The sequence below is a fragment of the Aulonocara stuartgranti genome (assembly GCF_965226115.1).
Source record: "Aulonocara stuartgranti genome assembly, chromosome: 8".
NCBI lineage: Eukaryota > Metazoa > Chordata > Actinopteri > Cichliformes > Cichlidae > Aulonocara > Aulonocara stuartgranti.
In genome coordinates this window covers 8,970,717-8,991,034 of record NC_138959.1, presented here as the reverse complement: position 1 = coordinate 8,991,034, position 20,318 = coordinate 8,970,717, and the positions used below count along the sequence as shown (strand labels likewise).

Sequence of the window (20,318 nt, the reverse complement as noted above, 5' to 3'; positions counted from 1 at the left end):
CAACCTCCACAAGTCCGTTGGCCCCAATTTTATGTGTTAAAACTTCTCTTAATTTCTCCTCTAATTCTCTCCTCGCTGCTGTCTTTTTCACAGCTGCTGATTCGTGCTGGGTGTGGTTCCCATTACCTATAATTTTGCTTCGGCCGCTGTGCTTGTGGGGGCAGTTGGTCCAGGTCCGCAGCCTCCTGTATTAACACACTAAGAGATTTATTTAATTTCATTTTCATCACATGTTAAACAGATAAGCAGGCAACCCGCCTACCTTGACAGCGTAAACTGTACGCCAGTCTCCCAACACATTCCTCTCTGTACTCCTCCATAATTCTCCACTGCACACCTCTTACTATCTCTCCTTTTTATTTTTATTACACCACAGAGTAATACACCCAATTATGCCCGTCTATCTCCATGTGGCTCCAAATTCCCTCTTTATTTTAATTTCACACTCGTCAGGGGACAGGCACACAACAATTTCAACCACTGAAACGAGGAATTCAACCTTTTTATTTCTTTACTAATCTAGACTCAACCTTTGTTCGCAAAATGTGTCTTGTTCTAGTCCGGAATAAATGTGAACCCGTGATTACACGGCCGTTCCAGTGTTATTTCCGTAGCTATGCGGGGGCCCTCACCTCCCCAAGTCACCACCTCGGCATCCGGACGCCGCCGGTCCTGGCCGCGCGTCCACGAACAGGAGGGTCGCCACTCCATAGGCAAAATGTTCCACAGGTACACTAGACATCAACCTTTGATCCTAAAATGTGTCTTTGCTCTAGTGTCCTCCTAATCAAACACATCAACCGTCACTGTCACTGTGTTCAGACTTCACACACAGAAACACACTCAGCGCGCGCCTCACACACAGCCAGAGCGCGCCTTACACACACAGCGCGTTACACCATCAGTGAGACACACAGAGAGCGTTCCTCATCAGTGGAAGATTACACAGAAACTTCTGAGCTCAACTGTTAGATCTTCTTAAAGCACACTGCACCATAGACCAAAATACCCCTTTCTCTGCGCTTATGACCGCCACAACGGGGCAAAGTCGCATCATAAAAGTGATGCTTGCATCCCCGAAGTTATACCTGACATCATAAACCAGGTTTTGCTCTATGTACTTAAAATTTTACTTTGTATTATGACCGCAGCCCTTAAAACTCGACTGACGCCACAAACCACCGTCAAAACCTCTATCCAATGTACTAAAACTAGCACCAACCACTACTGCACTTCACGGCCGCACCACCGGAACACGCCGTATCATAAACCAAACCTACGGACGTGTTTCGCTCTCGCGTTGCCAGCGTTCAACTGCACCGTGAAGCCAGCATCTGCTTTTCCTTAAATCAACTTCTATTTCATAGCCGGCAAAAGCCAGGATGTCACTGACACCATAAACAAAATAAACAAACCTCGACTTCAATGTACTGGACTAATGGCCGCGTCTTCAGAAGAAATTCTAACGTATTATTGCTACAGAAGCCAGTATTAGACAAAATTAAATGTGGAAGGTAAAGTGGCTGCAACTAGTCCAACGTAGTATGTTATTAGTATCTCGGTAGAAGCAGTTTACTGCAACTAGTCCAACGTAGTATGTTATTAGTATCTCGGTAGAAGCAGTTTATTTAACACACTGGAATTCAGCCTCAACTTATGTTGTTAGTATCTTGCGCCAAAAACCAGACACCGACAAATTTACTGTGAAAATACATGTGACTCAGTGAACAGATTAATTTGGAAAGCCCAATATGCACATTTGGCATTTATAATACAACAGGCTGTGCTTACCTTTTTATTTTTGGACCGGTCCTCTGTTCACCTCGCCTCACGATCTCACCAAAGGTCAAATCTGCACCTCCTCAGCACACCAAAGATCCGGGTCACGGCACCAAGTTGTTGAAATCTCCCAATTCTTTGAATCTTTGGGCTGAAGGAGGGACAATACTCGGTGTATAAATGCTCAATCAACCATCATTTATTTCCATACAATTCAACAGTCAGAGCATTACAACGTCCGGACGGGAGAGATGCTACCAGAGGGTCAGGCACATGTCTCAAAATGGTGACGGGTTGCTCAGCTTTTTATAGTCTCTAGTGGCCCCCAGCTAGTCGTAAAAGCCAAAACATCACATTTTTTCTCTGTTACAGCGCCTAAGTTATGACCTCGGCAGTTGTTTCTCTGCTTTCTGTAAGGTGGGGGTGTGGAATGTGGTCTATCTATCTCCCCTGTCTTTAGACACAGTCTCCTGCTTACAACCTTCTCTTCATGATTCAACACTTAAGCATGTCAAGAAAACAGTGTAACACATTCCCAGCAGATCAAGGATACAGAGTGATGCACATTTATCTAATGAACTAATATGTGAATATGTTCTGTTAACTTAAAAGTATAATGAGAACTAAACTACATACAGCTCACACACTCTATATTAAAGGGTATAATGTGATCTACAGCAGTATTCTAATTCAACTACTTTGATTACATATATAAGGTAACATATAATAACAGAATAATCTAATATTAGTTATTAGAGTTTCCAACCCTCCTGTAAAAAAACGGAATCGTCTGGTATTCAGAGAAAATATCACGCGTTTTGTATTGAGCTGAAAAGGAGCAGTTTGTCTCGAACTTCAGCTACAATGAAAAAGACACAAAGCTGGAGTTTTTCTGTGTCTTTGCTGCACAGCTGCCTCTTCTTCTCTCATTCTCTCCCCTCTCTCTCCTGTTGCTACTTCAATCATGAAACTGATCAATGATCAGCTGATTGGGTTTTCTCTCTTGTTTGTTTATCGCTCACTCTGTGCCAGAAAGGGGAAACCAGCGGATGTCGCGCTAAACAACAGCAGCACGTTTAAGCTTGATCAGCTGTTGTTAGAATTTATGTAATATTACTTTCTAGTATCAGCTGATGTTTGCTGGAGCCACAGCTGCAAAAGCAGCTGGTCATGATGTCGGTTTGGTTATCTGGTGAGAGGGAAACATGAAGATGAAACCAGGAGATGTCCTTACTGAATCATCAGAGCTGAACAGGTGATGGAGAAACAGGTTTACCTTTTAGGTGACATAAATGAGTTGAAGGGAAGTTATGAACTGTTTCTGACAAATAACACCAGGATCCTTTTCTAAGTAGCTGACAGCTGGTAACTGTGCAGGGGCGGATCTAGCAAAGTTTTGCCAGGGGCCCAGGTAGGGCATTAACAGGGAGAGGGGGCACAAAGAAATATTTTCTTATTCTCATTTAAAATGTCTCGCTTTTAACAAATAATTATCTGAATCTTACAACAAACGTTTTCATCTGATGTAAAATATATAGAAATCCATTATTGTACATAGTAATTTATTTTATGGTCCCATCATAATTTCTTCAGAAGTAGTGTACTGTATTGTATAAGATGCCAGTATTTTCCCACATTTTCTAGATACTGTACCAGTACTGTGTGTAAAATGCCATCAAAAAGTCAATTAAGTTTTATTCTTTCTCACCTGTCTTTCTGTCTCCTTTCACTTTTTAAAGGTTGCCATGTTAGAAAAAATATTTTGCCCTGCCATGCTGTTTGTTGATGTGGCAAATGAATGGTTTATGAAAATATATCTAAATCTGTCATCAGTATTCAGTAATGATCATGTCTCACCTCTAGTCTTCTCTGTCTTAATTTCAGGTTTTCACCATGTGTTGTAGATAGTTCAGGAGGTTAACACGACCAAGCAGTCTACTTTCGGGTACTGTTTAGAATACCAGAATAGGGAGGATGGTGTAGGTTTAAGTTTATTAGACTGATACATATATATCAACAAGACAGTGTACATCACTGTAACAACAGCGTTTGTTTTCATTCAAAGGCTTTATGGTTTTTCCTATAATACCTGGTGGGCCGGTCTCTAGTCAAAATGCCCGGGCCGATTTTTTTGTCCCAGTCCAGCCCTGACTGCATGTATTGCAAAATTGAAACATGGAACTGCACTGACAGTGAAATTAATCTGTTTTAAACTGAAGTGTCAGTATAAATGCTTTCCAGACAAAATGTAAACTTCTAACATTAGCAGAAAATGTAAATGGTGTGAGGTAATCAAATGTATTTTCTTGCATTTGAATACTTCATATTGTTTGGTTACTATTGGTTGCAGATTTTCAGTTTTCATTTATGCTTTTTCAGCTTATATATCAAATATTGACAAAAAAGTAATATGTAATCCAGGTATATCTGTATAATTATTTACGTCTGATGTGTTATTTAGCTTTAAGATAAACGCTGTTAATACCTGTTTGTGACAGCTGTAGTTACAGCTTTTACTTGTGGCACAATATCTTCATGTTGAAACCAAATAGCCAATTATATAGTCCACCCCTGGAAAAAGGCATAATAACAAGATTATATTATTATCCTTTTTTTTTATTTGTTTGTTTGTTGGATTTTAGTGGTTGACTTTGCTTTTATAGTCAATTTAAATTTCTAGAGGTTTAATGGAGAAATAAGCTGTGATTTTATTGTGGTGGTTTGTTTTGATGTTACAGTTTTTCTCTGTTATTTTATTTTCTTAATTAGTTCAAAAGTTGTATCTTCCAGAAAATTTATTTTTTGTGAAACACAAAATGTTCAGTCAAACACAACAAGTTTTGTATAGAGTTGTTTGATGTATCAATGACATCCAAAGACAGCTCAAATGATCTGTAACATCTGTGTACATTGTGCATGTAATTTTATGTAGGAAATAAAGCTGACTTTTGTGGGATGTGTTAATTTTGTATTTTATAATTTACTAGCATAATGTAAACATACTTCTATTTCTAGTTTGCTTAAAAGTTTTAACCTAAAATCACTGTGCCCTGTAGCATCCCTTATTTATACTTTATCTTTTGCTTTATGATTCTTTTCTTGCTGCTGCTCATTTCTGTTATCATCTCATCCTATTCACAGTTCTTCATCCTGCAATTCCCCTTATCCAGTGGTACATTTCCTCCTTTCCAAAATGTCCTAATAAGATGATGTCTCATCATTAGATATGTCTCTGTGCAGAGTCTGTGCCTTAAAATATAAAGCTCCTTGGGATCACTGGCATTGTGAACAGGTGCTAAATAAATTTAATGAACTGAATGTTAACATATTAGTCCATTAATTTAATGCATCTATGCTTTTCTTCTTTTCCCTTATGCAAGAACAGAACACAACAAGAACACGCAAGATGCTTACATAAATTCAAGAGATGGCCAATCCCTTTTTTTCAGTGTGTCCATCTGCCACTTGCATTTCCTTACCTGGATGATTGAGCATGCATCAAGACATGCCTACTTATTATTATTATTTTTAAAACTTAACTTAAACATCTTGAACAAACTTAACATAGCATTTTGTTTGATGTCTTTGGATTAGGGTCAGTTGCACTCTTACACAGATATTCTTCCAAACTTCTGTAGTTGATTGCTTTTCTGCTTATGATTTTTCAGCTCATTGCAATAGTATCAGTTTAATCAAAGAACATTAACAGTTAATATTTTGTTCAGATAAAAAAGTGCTTCATATGTTTTCGATACAGTAAATGTATTGTTTATGAATCTGATATCTGCCATTGAGAGTCATTTTGTTTTAGTGTAAAATAAAATGAAAAATAAAATCTATTATTAACAGACTTCTTGAGATGTAGCAGAATTATAAAATTAGCATATAAAGTTTTGGGTTTTGTTTTTACTGATGACTTATTTACGTAGATGAATACAAATTTATTCATTATTTAAGTAAAGGTATTACTTTAATTAAGCTATTTATTACTATAAATCAGGTTTTCATCATATAAATAACTCCTTTAGACAGCTACTAAACTGGATTTATGTGCAATATGATGGAATTTTCTAAATAAACAATGTTTCACAGCAACATCTGTTTGTTTTAAAGTTCCATCTAGTAAAACCTAGCTTGACATGGCATTTTGACACTGGTGATATATTTTCTGAGCACTTGAAAAGTCTTAAAACTGTAAACCTGCTGTAAATATAAAATTAATACAAAATTTACTGTTTTTATTTGAAAGTGCTCTGTCAACAGTCAGTGCTGAAGGGGAACATCTTTGGTACAGCTGTAGTAACAGTGAAGTGACTAAAAGCAGATGATAAATTTGATAGTGGTATTCGCATTCCTGCAATTTTTTATTAGTATAGATAAAGCATGTATGAATGCAGCGTTTATAGCCCCTTTAATGACAATGACAATTTAATTTGCATAGTACATTTCATTACATGGAAACACAATGTGATCACCAATGTAAAGAAATAGGCAAATTTACAATGGCAGGGAAAACAACAGAACAAAATAAAATAAAACAGAATAACAAAACCTATTAACTGTAGACCTGTGTGAATGGAAAGATTTAGAATCTGGTGTTGAATGTACGGACAGTAATTGATCTCAAGTCAGGTAGCTTGTTCTAAAAAAAAACACGACTAAAATAACTGACACTCACATTTAGATCTAATTCTAGAAAAAGTTTTTTAAAAATGAAAAGCAAACAGATATTGTTTTCGTAATGTTCAATGTGAGATATTAAATTTCTTGATATACACTAGAAGCTGTGAAGCTCAGAGAAATTCCCGCGAGTCACCAGTTCCAGGATTAAAGAGATTTGGAGATATATTGTAAGACTTTTAAAGTAAAATGTAGCCTACTTCTGACTAATACATATTGATTTCAGTGAAAATGTCTTGGCTTCGCAGTTGGACACTTAAGCATTTTTTTTAATTCCATCATTTAAACTAGACCTGACCTGATTTGCAGTCTCCAAGGTGAAGCTTGAGCACACCCTTATTGTGCAGCTGTACCCAGTGGTAAAACTCATTTGGCATTGAATGGACTCTTGCATTATATGGTACATTATCATAGTAGTGGTTAGTTAGGGGAAAGAGTCTATCTGGGTGATTACTAAAGGGCCAGAATCCATACAGATGCACTGTTTCACATAATTCCAGGGCCAGACTAGTTATATATAATCCAGTGCTAGGTCGATATTCCTTTAACCCCTGGGATTTCCAGAATTTGTCCAGTCTTTCAAGGTACAGAGGGTTAAAGAAGATTGGTTGAATAGGGATTTTCATGTCCTCAATGGCATACACAGCCCGCTGACACACACCCCTACTAAAACCAAAGGAGAAGCAAGGAAAGAGGAGCAGGGAGTTGCCATACTGGTGGAGGCTGTCTGCAAACGGCCGGCGACGTCCCGTCAGTGACCCATACCTGCAAATTAAACAACAACGCTTAAAGCAACAAGACAAAAAAAAAAAACCCAATTCAGTTCCATGTTAGAATAAATGTTTGCTCACTTATTTATGAAGATGGTTGGGTTTGCTGTCACAAGGTTAGTCTTTATGCCAACATCATTCTTAAATTCATTTTCCAGAGGAGGTAGGTTGCACCTGAAAACACAACAAAATATTTCTTACAGAGAGATGAGTTGTCGTCATGATTTTGGTGCTATACACATGACATATTTCTCACCTAAAAACAAAATCAGCTGAATCAATTATTTTTCCACAGCCGCTGTTTGTCAGAATCCCACCACTCCCAACAACTGAACAAGTGTCCCATCTCTTTTTTGAGAAAGGATTTTCCTGGAATTGACATCAACAGATTACACATTACAAAAAGAGCAAGATTTATACTGTTTCTAATGTACTATGTGTGAGAGACAAGTACTCATTGTATTTAAGGAATTATGTCAAATCTGTAGGATGAGAACAACAAAGAAAAAGGTCCAAAGTAATGTGAAATTCAGAATAGCATTCATTACATGCCTATGTATTGTGTTAGGGTTGAAAACTTTTGATTTTTTTTATTTAAATTATTAGATAAAGCTGTTTTAATATTTTATTTATACACAATGCAAATATGCTCATAAACTGGCTCAGGAAATGCGAACGAGACCCCCAAGGCTCTTGAACTGGGCCTTAGAATAATAAGCAGATAGCCAAGGCTACGCAGGGGTTGTTTTTCTTCTCTGTTTCTCATTCCAGGACAAGCAAATACGAGGTGAGGTCGGACTGAACGGGGAGGATTCACAGCAAACTGCCACGTTTGTGTTGGGAGAAGATAATCTTTGTTATTGTCACAGTATAAACCTGTACAGCCCTGATCCAGGGTCATCTTTTCTGTGAAACAGTTCGCTGGTTCACAAAAAAGTCCAGCGCTGTAACTTGTAATTTCAACTGCTCAAACAAATTACATTTTTTAAACTACAAATATTTCTCCTGAATTCCTTCTGAAAAATCTGAACATAACAATTGTAAGTATAGACATTGGCAGTAAGAAACAGCTGGATAGAGCATAATTATCACTTTGACTTTGAATTTGATATGTCATTTTAAATCTTTATGTGTTACTTTCAATATGTTGACAATACAAACCACACTTATATGAACCATAGTCAAGTTAGAAGGTTTTTTGTCCTTTTTAAACCAATAAATAATTAAGAGACAGAACTCTGACAGAACTTATTAAGACAGATGAACTGCTGCAAAAGTACTCTGGGCAGCTAATGTAGGAATATGCTAAAGAATTTCATTTGATTCAATCCGTTAAGGGTGCAGGTCCCCAGATTTAGCACATGACTAAACATGTGATATAAGAACTTAGTAATACTATGTTAGAACATTTGAAGAATAATTAGGACATGAAACATGCAGCAGATTTTGTCTGAGTTCATTCTAGCGCATTCATAAAGAATACATTTCAAGGCATGTTCCCATCTTTAAGAAATACATACTTTGATAAAGGCCTTGAAAAGCACTGGGGTCACGGGAATGACAGTCCTGTCCTTATCACAGACAATCTTAGATCCCACTGGAGTGTTTTCCTGAGTGATAATGCCATTGTTGGATCCATTGCAATTGATGTTCAGCTGTAATCTTGAAAAATAATAAATGAATAAATAAATAAATAAATAAATGTTTAAAGTTAGCTTTAGTGTTAAGGTGAAAGATTTGTGGTTTAAAATACAGTACACCTGTATTGTAAGTGTCATTTCTGCTACGTATGTATAAAAAGCAAACAAATCCCACATGAATTCAGTGTGTTATTTAAAACACTGATTTTATTTTATTTAAAACACTGAAAGCAATACAGTTTTATATTAGTTAATTTCATTTTAATTTCCAATGATGAATTTCAGCTACAGCAAATCAGGCTTACCAGAGAGGGAAAACAATTCAAATAAATGTTTTCATTTATGTAGTATTTGAATAGGCTTCAGTGGTTTGAATGGAAATGATTATTTAACCATAATGAAAGCCATTTAACTTCAGGCAGCTACAGATACAGCATACATGTAGGACAGACAACCTGTCTTTTGTCTTTAGATTGTATTTCATATTAATTTGTCTATTGTTGTATATTATGTTTACAGTTAGTGTTTTTTATGTTTAGTTTTTTCTTTGGCAATATTTGGCTTAACTCTTCAGCAATTAAAGACATTTTTATACAAAGTTCCCTATTCTGAGTGGTTCAAATGTAATTTGACAGTTGAATGATAACCAGTTTCATGTCCTGCTGAACCCCTTCTTAATTCATAAAAAATTATGCAGATGTAATATCTGAAGTTAATTTAAAGTCTCGATTTTATATTTTGTAACTTTTTCTCTGATTCTAAATATAAGAAATGTCAATGCAAATGAAGGAAGCCATTATTAGGTTGGAAAAAAGAGAGCAAAAAATTAACAGACTGATTCTTTCTTTAAAAGAAAGACTGCAGTGAATCAGCTCAGCAGCAAAAAGACCTGAAAGACCACAGAAGTGCAGGATAACAGAATTATTTACATAGTCAATGAGAAGAATTTTACAGCATCTTACCAATTAAGGAACACTCTCAAGTGTACAATCAATACAATCGAATTTCCCAGAGGAACCCACCCGAGGGATTAATAAAGTTCTATCTTATCTTATCTTATCAATAAAGAGATGCTTTCATGAATGTAAATACTAGGGTTGGGAATTGGTAAGAATGTAGCAATTCTGATTCTATCATCAATATCACTTATCAATTCGATTCCTTATTGATCTCCTTACTGATTGAGCAGGGGTAGGAATTAATAAGTATGTTCATACTTCTTCCTACTCCTTTTCAGACCAAACATTGTTACATTATGTCAGACGATTTTGTTTTATTTCATTATATATTTTTTGTTTATCTGAACACATACGTGTGTGTGTGTATATCTACATATATATTCGTATCTGTAAATGAAAATATATGTAGTGTGTATATATTGTTTTTTGTTTTATATGTCTGAAACAAATAAAGATACAATACAATACAATACAATTCTCATTGGCTCCATTTTGGGAGTTACTGCCATCTCTAAGCAGCATATCAAACACATTACATTCATGGAAATTAATTAGATGCTGTGGGTCAAATATTTGTGCATGTTGGAGGTATTTAAGCTCCTTGTTGCAATCGGTGTTGGGTCTGTGTTTCCACAGGCCCCGCAAGTTTAGAGACTTATTCCTCATGAGAACGAAAACAAGACAGAACATCTTCAACCGGTCTTTAACTCGCTAACGAGGGAAGCTTTGGTCAGAACCAGGCGGTGGAGCATAATGCTCATCACCTGTCTCTAGCCCAAATCCTTCAAAGAGCAGCTCTCCTCGTAGCCTTTTTATTGACAAACTGTTACAATATACAATAGTTTACACAATACAACACAACACAAGCACCTTCCACTGTAAAACCCACCAATGGTTCTAAGACAAGACACTATGTGTGTGTGTGTGCACGTGTAAGCATGTGTGCAAGAATGTGTGTGTGTGTGTGTGTCGTGGGGGTGCGTTTGTGTGACTTCCTGCTCACCAAAAGGATCATAAAAGCAGGAAGCTTACAACACAAGAACCAGATCTTTCAGATAGGATGTATCTACAATAAAACCTCCCCCAGCACCAGAGTAGCTGGAGAGGTGGTCAGAGACAAAAGAATGTCTTTGGTCCTACTGCTTGAAACAATGTAGAGATGGTAAGCATAAAAATGACAACATTTAACAATTCAATTTAACAATCGGTGTTTAAGTCATTATTCGAAAAAATAATGTATTACACAAAACACTTTTATTAAAAGTAATTCAGTACTTTACTTCAGCGGTCCCCAACCCCCGGGCCTCGGACCGGTACCAGTCCGTGAGTCGTTTGGTACCGGGCCGCGAGAGTTGAGGCTCAGGTGTGAAATGTATGGTTTTCAGGGTTTTTATCGGTTTTCAGCGTTATTTTGTTATCGTTTTTATCGTTTACTCGGTTTTCCTGGGTCTTTTCATGTGTGTTATGAATTTTTTTCGGTACCGGTACTAGTTTTATTTTGTTGTATTTATCCGCGACACCTTAAAGGACGGTCCGTGGAAATATTGTTGGGCATAAACCGGCCGTGGCGCAAAAAAGGTTGGGGACCGCTGCTTTACTTAATTAGTCCTAGGAGGAAGTAATCTGTTAAACTATTGTTTACATTACAATTGCTTTTCTCTGTAAAATGACCTGAAATTCACTGTCTAATATCAGGATGTTAGAAGGCTTGAAGTGTATGATCTTACCTGAATCTGTGGTAATTCTCCTCCTGCTTTTTCCATGTTTGATTGTAGAGCTTTTTTACTTTATCGATGGCTTCCCTGTAATGCACAAGCATTCATACACACAGTTAGAAGTATCATGCCTGCAGGTCTGACATGACTCAATCTTGGCAAAAATACTGTCATTTATTAAGAAAAAAGTTATGACAGTGCTCGCTCTTACTTGCAGCCTTTACAAAGTTCAGAGGGCTTTGAGGCACTTCTTTGAGGAAGTGGTCGGTGAAATTCCAAACTGTGAGAAATAAATGAGACAGATTAGTATGTGCACATAAAAAAGTTACCTTTTCTTGTACCCATTTTTTCCCTCAGCTTCATTGCTGTTGTTCTTTTCTGTACATGTGTTGGAAGGTCATGATCTTAACTCATTGTGTCTGAACCCTGTTCTTATGCTACCTGCAAAAATTCCAAAAGTTACCTACATATTCAATATAATATTAGATCAGATATCTGCGTTATAAACAACTTGTTACATGTTTTGTTTTGTTTTTTCATGGTGTTAAATGTCTTGGAAAACAAACTAATTCCACTTCACAGTTTGAAATATCATCGCTGCAGGGCTGACATGGCCAACTCTGTGTTATTCAAAGGTTGCTAGGAAGTACTGGTGGTTTGTGGCAAGTTAGATTGATTAGTCTAGTCAGTATTGCGGTGAAGTTTAGAGTAGTGCCATTGATGATGAACTGGTGCAGAGCAGCTTTACTGCTTCCTGTCATAATTCAGTCACATCAACCATACCAGAGATCAATTTGAATTTAGGTGGATGATCGTGTTTGGATTTACTCACTCACTAATGTGTGCTTCAATCTCGTTGAATTTAGTTGTGCAAATCAATAAAGAGCAGTGAATTCTATTCCCAACTACAACCAATCTTAGGTTTCACACTAAGATTGGCTGTCAAATCTCACTTTAGACCTTACATACTCTTTTTTTAAGGCAAAGCCAATTTAAATCACTCTTATTTATTATTTCTTTTATTTTCTGCTTTTTTTTTTTTTTAAATCAGCTTGTATTTATAAACAAGAAACACTCCTAGAGTGAAAACCTCTGCCAAGGAAGCTCACTCTCTGGGCACTATTAAAGAAACAGCATTGAATTAGGATAGGCTCCAGCCCCCCTGTGGCCCTGATAAGGATAAGCGGAAGAGAATGGATGGATGGATGGATAAACCAGTATAATGTCCTAAATGTTACCAACACAAACAAAGACAGGAGAATTTTAAGTATAGTGTTCAAGATAAAAGATATTTTTGGTAAATTGACTTTATCTGACCTTGAAGAAGATGTCAAAGGTCCAACGTAATTTGATATTTAGAATCCACATACATCTTTTCCTATGTGCCTATACGTAGTGTGATGCTCATTCTTCTTTGTTGGTGAGGGTTTTTTTTTGCACCATATGTTTGCAGGGAAGCTGAAATATTTTAATACCTGTAAAGTAAATAGTGAAGAGGGAGTGAGTTTCCTTAGTTGGGGTTTGTAGTGACGTGTGAGAGAATAATTGACATGTAAGCAAACACATAATAAAGTTGGCACACATAATAAAGTTTGCCTGGCAGAGAGCTGGTACAAATGTCCTCCAAAGACCTAATTTTTATTTTTATACTTGAGTGCTGGGTCTGCGCTTCCACAGGCCCCGCTGGTTTTATTTATTCTTGTTAACGACAAGCAAGACGAACATCTTTTACTTGCTAGCAAGGGAGACTGGTCGGAACCAGGCTCTTGGAGCTGAATGCTCCTCACCTGTCTCCTAGCCATTCAATTCAATTCAATTCAATTTTATTTATATAGTGCCAAATCACAACAACAGTCGCCTCAAGGCGTTTATATATTGTACAGTATATCCTATAATAATAGATACAGAGAAAAACCCATAAACCCCTATGAGCAAGCACTTTGGCGACAGTGGGAAGGAAAAACTCCCTTTTAACAGTAAGAAACCTCCGGCAGAACCAGGCTCAGGGAGAGGCGGCCATCTGCAGCGGCAGCCTACACCTATTGCAGCATACCTAAGGGAGGATTCAGGGTCACCTGGTCCAGCCCTAACTATATGCTTTAACAAAAAGGAAAGTTTTAAGCCTAATCTCAAAAGTAGAGATAGTGTCTGTTAGAGCAGGGCGATATGACCAAAAATATTTATCACGATAAACATTTGAAAATTTGCGATAACGATATAACTGACGATATAATTGACACTAGACAAAATACTTCACAACTCCTCAACTTTATTAGTGCAAAAAATAAAATCAATGTATTTTCACTTAAACAAGCAGCTGTTTTTTATGTGCATTAAAGTTATATAAAAAATTAACAGTGCAAATGCAAATTCCTTGCTGACAGTTTAACCAAAAGGCATTTCCAGTGGAAATTGGCTGACATATCCTCAGCATAACCATGTATAATATCCACAAAACTTAAAAAGAGGTTATACACACAATACAGTAATATTATGTTGAAGCACATTACGTATCACTCCGCGAGGCTCCTGCCTACAATAGCCACAACGCTCCGACAATCCATCAAGCAGTGCGGCTTCGTAGCTTAGCAAAGTCGTACTAAAACATTTGCCAGATTTTTGAGCGCCGTGTACCACATAAAATCGTTTCGAGGTCAGTAAACACAACCAGAATCCAAACATAAGGCACACGGGATTATAAGGGGCACTGTCGACTTTCAGAAAAATCAAAGGATTGATTTTAAGTGTGCCGTATTTTCCAAAAAACACGGTAATAACGACAGCCCGCTAGCATGTGCTACCAGAAATAGTGCTTTTGTGTATCTGACAGACGAAAGCTAAACCAGTTCCACACCACTGAAGTTGCAGCATTTTTACAAACCAATTCTGGTTCATCCGTTTCATTCAACATCCGCTTTCGTTCTTCTCATTCTCCGTCGCCGGCACGCTTTTTCCTCCATGTGCGTATGAAAACAAAGGTACTGCGCATGCGCGTTTTACCCATATTCTATCACGATATTTCAATTTCTTATCATTGCCCGACATTATACCGGTATTACCGTAAACGGTATGATATGGCCCAGCCCCGGTGTCTGTCTCCTGAATCCAAACTGGAAGCTGGCGCCTGAAAACTGAAGGCTCTCCCTCCCATTCTACTTTTAAATACTCTAGGAACAACAAGTAGGCCTGCAGTGTGAGAGCGAAGTGCTCTAATAGGGTGATATGGTACTACAAGGTCATTAAGATATGATGGGGCCTGATTATTTCAGACCTTGTATGTGAGGAGCAGGATTTTGAATTCAATTCTGGATTTAACAGGAGAAATATGCTCTCTCTTTCTAGTCCCTGTCAGGACTCTTGCTGCAGCATTTTGGATTAGCTGTAGACTTTTCAGAGAGTTTTTTGGACATCCTGATAATAATGAATTACAGTAGTCCAGCCTGGAAGTAATAAATGCATGAACTAGTTTTTCAGCGTCACTCTGAGAAAGGATATTTCTAATCTTATAGATGTTGCGCAAATGGAAGAACGCAGTCTTACATATTTGTTTAATATGTGCGTTGAAGGACATGTCTTGGTCAAAAATAACTCCAAGGTTCCTCACAGCGTTACTTGAGGCCAAGGTAATGCCATCCAGAGTAAGAATCTGGTTAGATACCATGTTTCTAAGATTTTCAGGGCCGAGTACAATAACCTCGGTTTTATCTGAATTAAGAAGCCATCCAGGTCTTTATGTCTTTAAGACATTCCTGCAGTTTAACCAAATGGTGTGTGTTACCTGGCTTCATGGATAGATAGAGCTGGGTGTCATCTGCATAGCAGTGAAAATGTATGCTATGTCTTCTAATGATGCTGCCTAAGGGAAGCATGTATAATGTAAACAGAATTGGTCCTAGCACTGAACCCTGTGGAACTCCATAACTGACCTTAGTGTGTGAAGAGGACTCTCCATTTACATGTACAAACTGGAGTCTGTTAGACAGATATGATACAAACCACTGCAGTGCAGTACCTGTAATACCTACAGCATGTTCTAATCGCTCTAATAGGATATTATGGTCAACAGTATCGAATGCTGCACTGAGGTCTAGCAGGACAAGCACAGAGACGAGTCCACTGTCAGAGGCCATAAGAAGATCACTTGTAACCTTCACTAAAGCTGTTTCTGTGCTGTGATGAGCTCTGAAACCTGACTGAAACTCTTCAAATAAGCCTTTCCTCTGCAGATGATCTGTTAGCTGTTTGACAACTACTCTTTCAAGGATTTTTGATATGAAAGGAAAGTTGGAGATTGGCCTATAATTAGCTAAGACAGTTGGGTCTAGAGATGCTTTTTAAGTGAAGGTTTAACTACTGCCAGCTTGAAGGCCTGTGGTACATAGCCGGTTATTAGACATAGGTTGATCATATTTAAGATTTAAACATTAATTAATGGCAGGACTTCTTTGAGCAGTTTTGTAGGAATGGGGTCTAAAAGACACGTTGATTATTGAAGTTAACTCAGAAAGATCAATTAGAGAAAAAGAGTCTAACTTAATATCAATGGTACTAAAAGTAGCTGTAGATAATATTACATCTGTGGGATGATTATTGGTAATTTTTTCTCTAATGTAAAAATTTTATTTGTGAAGAAGTTCATGAAGTCATTACTAGTTAACGTTAAAGGGATGGTTGGCTCAAAAGAGCTCTGACTTTTTGTCAGCCTGGCTACAGTGCTGAAGAGAAACCTGGGGTTGTTCTTATTTTCTTCAATCAGTTCTTGTTGAGAACCGGTTCCCACTGTTTCAATTCCTTGGAGTTGTTTGCCAATTTTGCAAACGATTCCCTTATTGATTCCAGTCGCCCCGAATGACGTCACCACGTTGCGGAGCGTCATTTACCTGGCAGGAAACACGGCGCGTAAGCGGCTCAAACACTAAAAAGTTTGATTATACTTTACGAGAACGGATGACAACAGGGCAACTTGCAATACTTGCAAAGTAGATATTTCATTTAAGGAAACACTACGAATATGCAAAAGCATTTGCTCACAAAACACGTGATAACCTTAAATGAATGTTGTGTTTTTAATTCTGCTCCGGACTCGTGAATCTCAACCCAGCAGCACCGGTAACGTTTGCACATCCTCTCCCATTAATGCGGCAGGTAAATAATCAACTAACAGTGCATATTATGTTAGTGAGATCTGCCTTATTACAAAACCTGCCATTACTGTGTATTTAGGTGACCATGATGAGAGAGACAGACAGAGTCTGGCTCAGATGCTGGCAGTTCTCGCTGCAGTCTACCGGTAGCATCTCCTTTCAGGCCAGGATAGACGAATGTCACCGAGCAGTGACTAAATTTGTGGTAAAAGGCTTGCACCCATTTGCCACAGCAGATGCCCCGATTTTCGGTAAGTGAATGTGTTTAATTGTAGGCAGGGACATTACTGGATATTCTTGTGTAATTGCTACAGAATAATTTATGTTATACTTTGTTATTGCTACAGAAGAATATTTATTTTATTATTTTACATTTACAATTTTTTTCCCCGGGGACCCTGTGACACCCCATTGAAGAGCCGTAGGCTGGATCTTCTAAGATCACACTGCTGTAAGGCCATGTTACTCCTAATTTCTATCTTGTTCAAAGAGAAGATATAAAACAAAGTTCTAAGCTAATCGACCTTAGTGTTCTCCTTTAAAAAAAAAGAAAAAAAAGAATCAATAACAGAATTGATAAAGAATCGAAAATGGAATCTGAATCGTGAAAATCTTATCAATACCCATCCCAACACACCGCCCCCTCGGCCTGTGCTTCGAGATTTCTGGTAGTTAGAATGACTCGGGGGTGTTGATTCATTTAAACTAACATAATCATCCTGCTGCAACCAGGTTTCTGTAAGGCAAAGTAAATCGATTTGTTGATCAATTATTAAGTCATGTACTAACAGAGACTTGGAGCAGAGAGACCTAATATTTAATAATCCACATTTCACTGTTTTACTCTTTGGTTCAGATGTGGATACTGTATTGTTCTTTCTTTGTGATTTTTTATGTTTAAGTTGTTTATTGCTGGTTTTTAGTTTGTTTTTTGTCTGTTTGGGAGCTGACACAGTCTCAATGGAGATGGGTTTTTAGGGGGGGTAGCAGGAAGAGAGAAGCTGCAGAGAGGCTTGTAAGACTGCAACTCTGCTCTAGCCAGCATCCAATAAACAGCCTTCCTTGCCTCCTTTTATTCTGTGAACACAAGCACCACCCATTGTAAAACCCCCCAATGGTCACAAAAGATAAGGTACTATGTGTGTTTGTGTGTGCACGTGTAAGCACGTGTATGTATGTTAGTGTTGTGTCAGTTGCGAACGAAACGGCTCGTAGAGCCGACACTTTGACGTGAACGATGCGAGCCGGCTCGTGTTTTTTTTTCCCCCCCCCTTTCTCTCACCCTCTCTCTCCCACTTTTTTTCCCACTTCACTCCACACGCGACTTGTGCTTTGCACTGGGAAGAGGGCGGAGGGATGGTAGTAATATTCTCAGTAGAACAGAGCTGGAGGGAAAGAGAGAGAAAGAGAGCCATGTGTCTTGGAATTTGTACAAGCTCTTTGGAGTTTGTACGTGCTTTGTCTCTTAGGGGCCACCGTATATATTTATTTATATATAAACATATATAAGTAAAACCACATTTTTTTTACATTAGTAATTCGTTTTGTGCATAATTTTATATTGTTGTTAATAATAAATTAATTAAAGCAACAAAACAACCTGAAGAGCCGGTTGGGAGCCGAAAGAGCCGGCTCTTTTTAGCGCTACTACTGTATGTGTCTGAACATGCATGTATGTGCAAGAATATGTGTGTGTGTGTGTGTGTGTGTGTGTGTGTGTGTGTGTGTGTGTGTCCTCCTGCCCAGAAAAGGGTAATAAAAGCAGGAAGTTTATGACACAAGAAAACAGAACCTTCAGATAGGATGTGCCTATAATAAAACACTTCAGCCTCCCCCACCAACAAACTGGCTGGAGAGATGGTCAGAAACACAGGAATGTCATTGATCATGCTGCTTGAACTAAGACTTACAAATTTAAGTAACACAGTGACAACATTTAACAATTTGACTCCAACATTGAGAACCTTTTAGAGCCTGCACTTCTTCACTTTTTTTTTTAATTTGAGGAAAGAAGTTGAATTAGTACGTTTACTAGAGTATTTTTTGTCACGGCTGGGGGCAGTCGTGTGGTGTATTGAAAAAAGACTGGCCTATAAAAGAGCTGCAATTGAGGCAGGCTTCCTCTTTACTGGGAAAACAAGATGGCTACCACAAAGGTAACCTGCAACACTTTGTTACTTAAATGCTTCCCAACATGATCCAAAATGCAGGTACTGGCTGGGGTGCGAGTGAGTGTTTAATTTACAGCGGTGAGAAGGTGACAAAACAGGAAGAGCAGAGCGGGGAGTAAACAAACCTAAACTGGGAAAACTAAAGAACAAAACTAAAACCAGTAGTGATGGGACGTTCTGTATCGAGGCTTCGGAGCGTGTGTCGAGTAATGGAGGGGGCGTTTCCGCGAAGCGCGTATCGAGGCTTGCTTCATTTATGGGAGGAGCTGAAAATGATGACGTCCGAAGCCTCGCTGCCCGGCTGTACCACGTGACTGGTTCATGAAGTGGTTCGAACTTTGCCGCGAGATATGACAGCGATATAAACCCCTCAGACTTCATTCAAAAATGTGGGTGTTTGATGGAGAGTTGCGGTTAGTGAGAGTTTGGAGACAGTTTGGAGGTTTATGAGAGTGAGGAAAGTCAGGAGAGAATGGAGCCAGCTAAGAAGAGGAGGATGTCCTCCCCTGTGTGGGAACATTTTGATCTTATTCCTCCCAACAAGGTATGTAAATTTCTACAGAAGATGTATTTTCATGATACTGATGGTGCAATACAATTTATGTTGAGCTGTCTTGACTTTTGTACAAGGTGAAGTGTTTGCTATGTGCCAGGGAGCTGGGATATGACAACAACAACACCTCATCCATGCTTAGGCACTACAGAGCTTTGCATGAGAATAAGGGGGACACCGATCGTGGAGCAAGACCAGGTGAGCCATCAAATGCAATGATAATATAGGATGCAGTAATGTTACTAAATGATATAACAATATTATACAACTGTTATAAGTTACGTGTGTGATATTTATATTTGTGCTTTATCTTTATTGTCTTTCCTCAGGAGAACAATCTCAAATAGATGAAGACCTGGTTAGCATGGTGATTGAGGACTCACAGCCATTTAGCATTGTGGAGGACAAAGGATTCAAAAGATTTGTTAAATCATTAAATCCTAGCTATGTTCTCCCCACTAAAGGTTATAAAAGCAGTGAAAATTTAGTTTTTACAGAATAAAATGTGAACAGGCAGGACTGAGGCTCAAAGCCTCAGTGTGTAGCTGTCCATACCTCAACGTTACAAAAGCACAACCACTGTCCACACCCCAACCACACCTCACCTCACAGTAAATGATCATTTCCATTTCAAGCATTTCCAAATAATCATTTCCCATACTGCCAGTATAAATATACACAGTATACTGCCATCACTACAATATACATGTTTTACACACTCCTTTTGTTGTTGACATTTACAGGCTGTGTGCAAAATGCCACACTCTTCAAATTCATGCCAGCTATTATTTTTACGTCCAGTAGGTGTCCTGCTAGAGCAAATGAAGCTTCATGAAGCTTCGCGTTGGGGTGAACCAATTGGATGAAAAGCTTCAGTGCTTCATGGGGCTTCATCTGCCCATCACTA

General features: G+C 38.2%; 2 protein-coding genes across 7 annotated transcripts in view; one reads left to right on the top strand and one right to left on the bottom strand.

Moving 5' to 3' along the window:
• Positions 1 to 6,119: 6,119 nt before the first annotated feature.
• The window catches only part of LOC309712742 (alpha-2,8-sialyltransferase 8F-like), a 48,287-nt gene continuing 34,088 nt past the window's right edge, over positions 6,120 to 20,318 (bottom strand). For 4 of the 6 annotated variants that reach the window (XM_082543795.1, XM_082543800.1, XM_082543797.1 and 1 more), the window contains 6 exons: positions 11,755 to 11,823; positions 11,556 to 11,630; positions 8,750 to 8,891; positions 7,486 to 7,598; positions 7,311 to 7,403; positions 6,120 to 7,224 (listed from right to left, as the gene is read on the bottom strand). In XM_082543795.1, coding sequence (XP_082399921.1) covers positions 6,747 to 7,224; positions 7,311 to 7,403; positions 7,486 to 7,598; positions 8,750 to 8,891; positions 11,556 to 11,630; positions 11,755 to 11,823 — 970 coding nt within the window. In that variant the 3' untranslated portion in view covers positions 6,120 to 6,746. Of the gene's footprint in view, positions 7,225 to 7,310; positions 7,404 to 7,485; positions 7,599 to 8,749; positions 8,892 to 11,555; positions 11,631 to 11,754; positions 11,824 to 14,424; positions 14,574 to 14,602; positions 15,226 to 20,318 lie in introns of those variants that run through there. The other 2 variants (XM_082543796.1, XM_082543799.1) reach the window with 2 other exon arrangements.
• Positions 19,066 to 20,304, top strand: LOC309712744 (uncharacterized protein). The gene is made up of 3 exons (XM_082543802.1): positions 19,066 to 19,402; positions 19,489 to 19,609; positions 19,741 to 20,304. Exons 1-3 carry the CDS (start codon positions 19,331 to 19,333, stop codon positions 19,911 to 19,913), a joined length of 366 nt encoding a protein of 121 aa, XP_082399928.1. The 5' UTR covers positions 19,066 to 19,330; the 3' UTR covers positions 19,914 to 20,304.

What these genes read in the sequence shown, in the direction of transcription:
- LOC309712744 (XM_082543802.1), top strand. Translation starts at nt 19,331, where the DNA reads ATGGAGCCAGCTAAGAAGAGGAGGATGTCCTCCCCTGTGTGGGAACAT. An exon ending in ATCTTATTCCTCCCAACAAG is followed by an intron (nt 19,403 to 19,488) that starts GTATGTAAATTT and finishes CTTTTGTACAAG; the next exon opens with GTGAAGTGTTTGCTATGTGC. An exon ending in CGATCGTGGAGCAAGACCAG is followed by an intron (nt 19,610 to 19,740) that starts GTGAGCCATCAA and finishes GTCTTTCCTCAG; the next exon opens with GAGAACAATCTCAAATAGAT.